This window comes from Tenrec ecaudatus, chromosome 2, assembly GCF_050624435.1.
Source record: "Tenrec ecaudatus isolate mTenEca1 chromosome 2, mTenEca1.hap1, whole genome shotgun sequence".
Classification (NCBI taxonomy): Eukaryota; Metazoa; Chordata; class Mammalia; order Afrosoricida; family Tenrecidae; genus Tenrec; species Tenrec ecaudatus.
Genome location: NC_134531.1, coordinates 200439699 through 200443835, shown reverse-complemented (window position 1 = coordinate 200443835; position 4137 = coordinate 200439699). Strand labels below are relative to the sequence as shown.

Here is a 4137-nt window from a genome sequence, read left to right as displayed (position 1 = left end):
ATTCCAATTTTCCTGCCCTTTACTACCATTACAGTACTAAATTTTCTCAAACCTTCTTCATAAATAGCCCTCAAGATTTTCTTATAACCTATGGAAAAATCCATCAAAATTACTGTTTTAGAATCCAGAAAAACAGTCACCATAACCTGTTATGTTTAATTTTTTTTGTATTGCATTTAACAGACCCAGCAGTTCACTTCTGAAATTCCTAATTTAATTAGACCCTTTTTGGGGAAAGATAACACAAGTTAAGGTGGCTATATTATTTAGGGAACTTGTGGGCAGTCATATGATGAACGCAGAGATATATTAAACATGTGTTGTTTAGAAGAAAACCATGCACTGGACACTAGTAGTAAAATATTTTTGCTTTTTCCCAGTGTATTTGCATATATATAAACTCACCCAAATATATGCACAGTTTTATTAAGGACTTGATTGATGAGAAAAAGAAAATATTTACAATCTTACTTTAGTTTCTTAGGCCCAAACTACCATATGTAGTCATATAAATATTAGTTTTTAAATAACAATATTTGTTTGACTAGTCATTATTTAAAAGGCATAATATCACTTCCAATATGAATGTGAAATCAGGAAGAAATAAGTTTGTTGATGAACCCAACAGGGATAATAAATTAAATCTTAATATAAATTCATTTCATTGAAAAGATTCTAATATTATGTAGACCTTATTATTGGGACACTTAAGCTTTATTTGTTACTTAATTATGAATTGCTAATTATTATCTGCTATGGGGTATTTATTGAAAATGTTTTTTCTTGTAATCTTATACTACTACTTTTCGAATTAATGTCAAATTCAGTGGATTTAGTATTACAAGGACATGCATTTTTACTTTAGTGTAAAAACAAGAAGACACTGGTCACTCATGTTGATTTGTAACTCCTGCAGATTAAGTGTCTTGATTTAGAGCATTCTGTTTAGTAAAGTGATGTTTCACAGATTAAGTTAAATAGGACAGAGTGCTATTACAAATTTACACATTAGAAATTTGCGAACAGTTAAGATGAAGTGATTTGGCCATTTCTACAGTATTATCAGTTTTCTTGCAATTGTTTGTCTCTGCTATGAAGACAAGCTTTTGCTTTTTATTCTCATAAGGCAGCAGTTCATCGTAGCGTTTCACCTTCCCAGGACTTTCTTCAGGGCCCCAGTCACATCTTTGTTGCGCAGGCTGTAGATCAGTGGATTAAGCATGGGTGTGAGGATTGTGTAGAAGACAGAAATGACTTCATCTTGCTCGGCTGTATGATAGGCTTTAGGCAAAAAATACTTCATGATGGCTGTGCCATAGAAGAGAGTCACCACAATCATATGGGAAGAACAGGTAGCCAAAGCCTTTTTCATCCCCAAATTGGATCCTATTCCCAAAACAGTTGAGAGGATCTGTCCATAGGAGACCATGATGGCTGATATTGGAATGAGAAGGAATACAATGCTACTGAAAAAAACTCCATGCTCATAGAGAGAGGTGTCGGCACAGACAAGTTTCAGAAGAGCTGGGATTTCACAAAAGAAATGATGGATTTCCCTGGAGGCACAGTATGGAAGGTTTAGAGTGTATACGGCATGTATCAAGGCATTAAGAAGTGCACCCAGCCAGGTCCCCACCACCAGGGAGCCACAAATTGTAGGGCGCATAAGAATTGCATAACGGAGTGGGTGGCATATAGCCACATAGCGGTCATAGGCCATGACAGCCAGGAGAAGACATTCTGCTCCCACAAGAGTCGTGAAGAGGAACAGCTGAATGCCACAATCGATGAAAGAAATGGTGTTCCTTCCAGACAGAAAGTCAATGGCTATTTTGGGGACAAAAGTAGAGCTATAAATGAGGTCCATGAAGGAAAGTTGGCTCAGAAGAAAGTACATAGGTGTATGAAGTCGACAGTCCAACCAAATGAGAATCATCATCACAACATTGCCAACAAGAGCCATGATGAACACCAGGAAGATGAGGGCAAAGACAAGCGTGGGTACTTGGATGTGGTGGAATAGCCCCAGGAGAATAAAGTCAGTTCCAGTGGTCTGATTAATCCATCTCTCCATTCTCTCCTTCCCAGTATATTACCCTGGGAAAAAGTTAGGGAAAAAAAACAATTACACCTCACCATTTTTCCAAATTGACTTGGTCTCATTTTATAATATGACATCTTTTGTTCTCCCTTTGTCTTGGAATACTATAGATGTTTTCAACTATATTCAATTCTATGGCTTTATCACACAATCTATTTCTCCTGCATTTTTATGTAATAGCCAAGTTAAGACAGTTGATTTATAAAAATCTCAAAGTGCTATACATTTAGTATATAATCTACTTAACTTTCCTGAAGTTTTAATTTTAGTAATTAGAATTCAATTAAAATTATAAATATCCCCACATTCAATACATTTCACAGGTTAACTGCGAACATACAAATACAGACACATTGTCACTTATCATCCATTTGGGAAAAATCCCAGCATCTACATCTGTCATCCCGAATGGTTTCACTTTATTTTTAAAGGGAAATTTGTTTTCCTTTTGATTATTATTTCTCCATATTGGCTTTAAAGGCCCCAAAGTACACTTTTGCAGCCCTGGGCCAGGGGAGGGACACAGGCAGGTAGGCAGAGAACAAGCTTTATCCATTAGACAAGTGGTGGTGGAGGGGATTTCAAGACACGACCTGCTCATGTGGGCAGGACTGGATGCACTTCAGCCTCTCCTGTTGGGCTTCCTCTTGCTCTGCTCTTTTCACTGAAGTCTTAGTCACAGGGAAGCTGCCAGCAGCTATTTCTGCCTCTGGAAGCAGTTTGAACAGCAGCAGCAGCGACAGCACTGTTCATCACTGTTACTAGAATTGTGCTCTGATCCAGGTGTAATATGGTAATCTTATAGTGCCCAACCCTTATGTCATATGTCACAGAATGTATCGTGGACCTTAAGTAACACATACTCATATATATGAGGGTGCTTCTTGCAACAATGTAAGAGCCGACACCTATCAGAGAAGAAAACTCAAATTTCCCCTAATAACAGAAACTTATAACAAAAAGTGATAATGCTGCACTGTCAAGAACCCAAGAAATCCTTGTTACCCCCAATAAAACATGCAAGTTTAATCTAATTCTTGCTCTCCCAAGTTTTATTCTGTATGTGTTTGTCCTGATTGATACCTATAGAGTTTGAACAAATTAAATAGCTGCCAAAAGGAATCACCTATTCTCTTACATTAAATGTGCTTTGTGTTTTATATAAGCTATTTGGTTAAATGATCAACGAATAGCCTAAATTTAGCAGTTTGAAACCACTCAGACTTTAATTTAAAGACAGGCATCATGATTTCTTCCAAAGATCAGTCTGTGTAGAAAATTAATTATGCTTGCAGAAGGGATGTCTGATTCTATTCACATGGAAGTACAGGAATCTAGTACATACTATAAACAGATTTACATGTTTCCCATCCCCATGCCCTTGGCCTTCACATGGTATTTAACATGATATCTAAAAGAGAAGTATTTTTAGTATCTTTTACTTAGAAATAGAAATTAGTAATAATGTTTTTTTGTATCCCCTCCCCCCCAAAAAAAAGAATCATTGCAGAACTAAGAGCATGTAGAGAATATAGAATGAATCCAAGGAATAGGTGACCGAGTCAGGTTGAGAATCCTGGCTCCACATCCTCAGATCATGTGGAAAACAACAACAGGAAAAGTTAAAGAACTGCACACTGCTCTTAGTGATCTATTCTACTTAGAGGATTTGAAAATCCTCTACTTCTGTGGCCAGTAGAGAATGCATAGCACACAGTCTGGAGGGACACTAGACCTGTCTGGAAGAAAGGCATAGGAAGACACTTGATTGTGGAAATAAGAACCAGTTGTAGAAGAATTAAAGTTACTAACGTAAAGATATTATGTTTTTCAGTATGATATCAAAAGTGGGATCATAAAAATCAGGGCAATTTGGAAAAATACATTTCAGTCAACACCAGGAATAGCATTCTGTTCTTGGAAAAGCTGCTAGAGTCATTGACATTCATAGACTCTAGTGGGTTGTTTTAGTTTGATCTGTAATTCTAATCACTCATCGTGATGCTCTGAACGGAAATTCCTTAAACATAGCTCTG

At 36.9% G+C, this 4137-nt stretch overlaps 1 protein-coding gene across 1 annotated transcript; it reads right to left on the bottom strand.

Moving 5' to 3' along the window:
- Positions 1-1147: 1147 nt before the first annotated feature.
- Positions 1148-2074, bottom strand: LOC142441229 (olfactory receptor 2T27-like). Its single transcript, XM_075543281.1, has one exon. The coding sequence runs from the start codon at positions 2072-2074 to the stop codon at positions 1148-1150; it is 927 nt and encodes a 308-aa protein (XP_075399396.1).
- Between the last annotated feature and the right edge of the window lie 2063 nt (positions 2075-4137).

Excerpts from the sequence above, each read along its gene's own strand:
- LOC142441229 (XM_075543281.1), bottom strand. The coding sequence starts at position 2,074 with ATGGAGAGATGGATTAATCAGACCACTGGAACTGACTTTATTCTCCTG.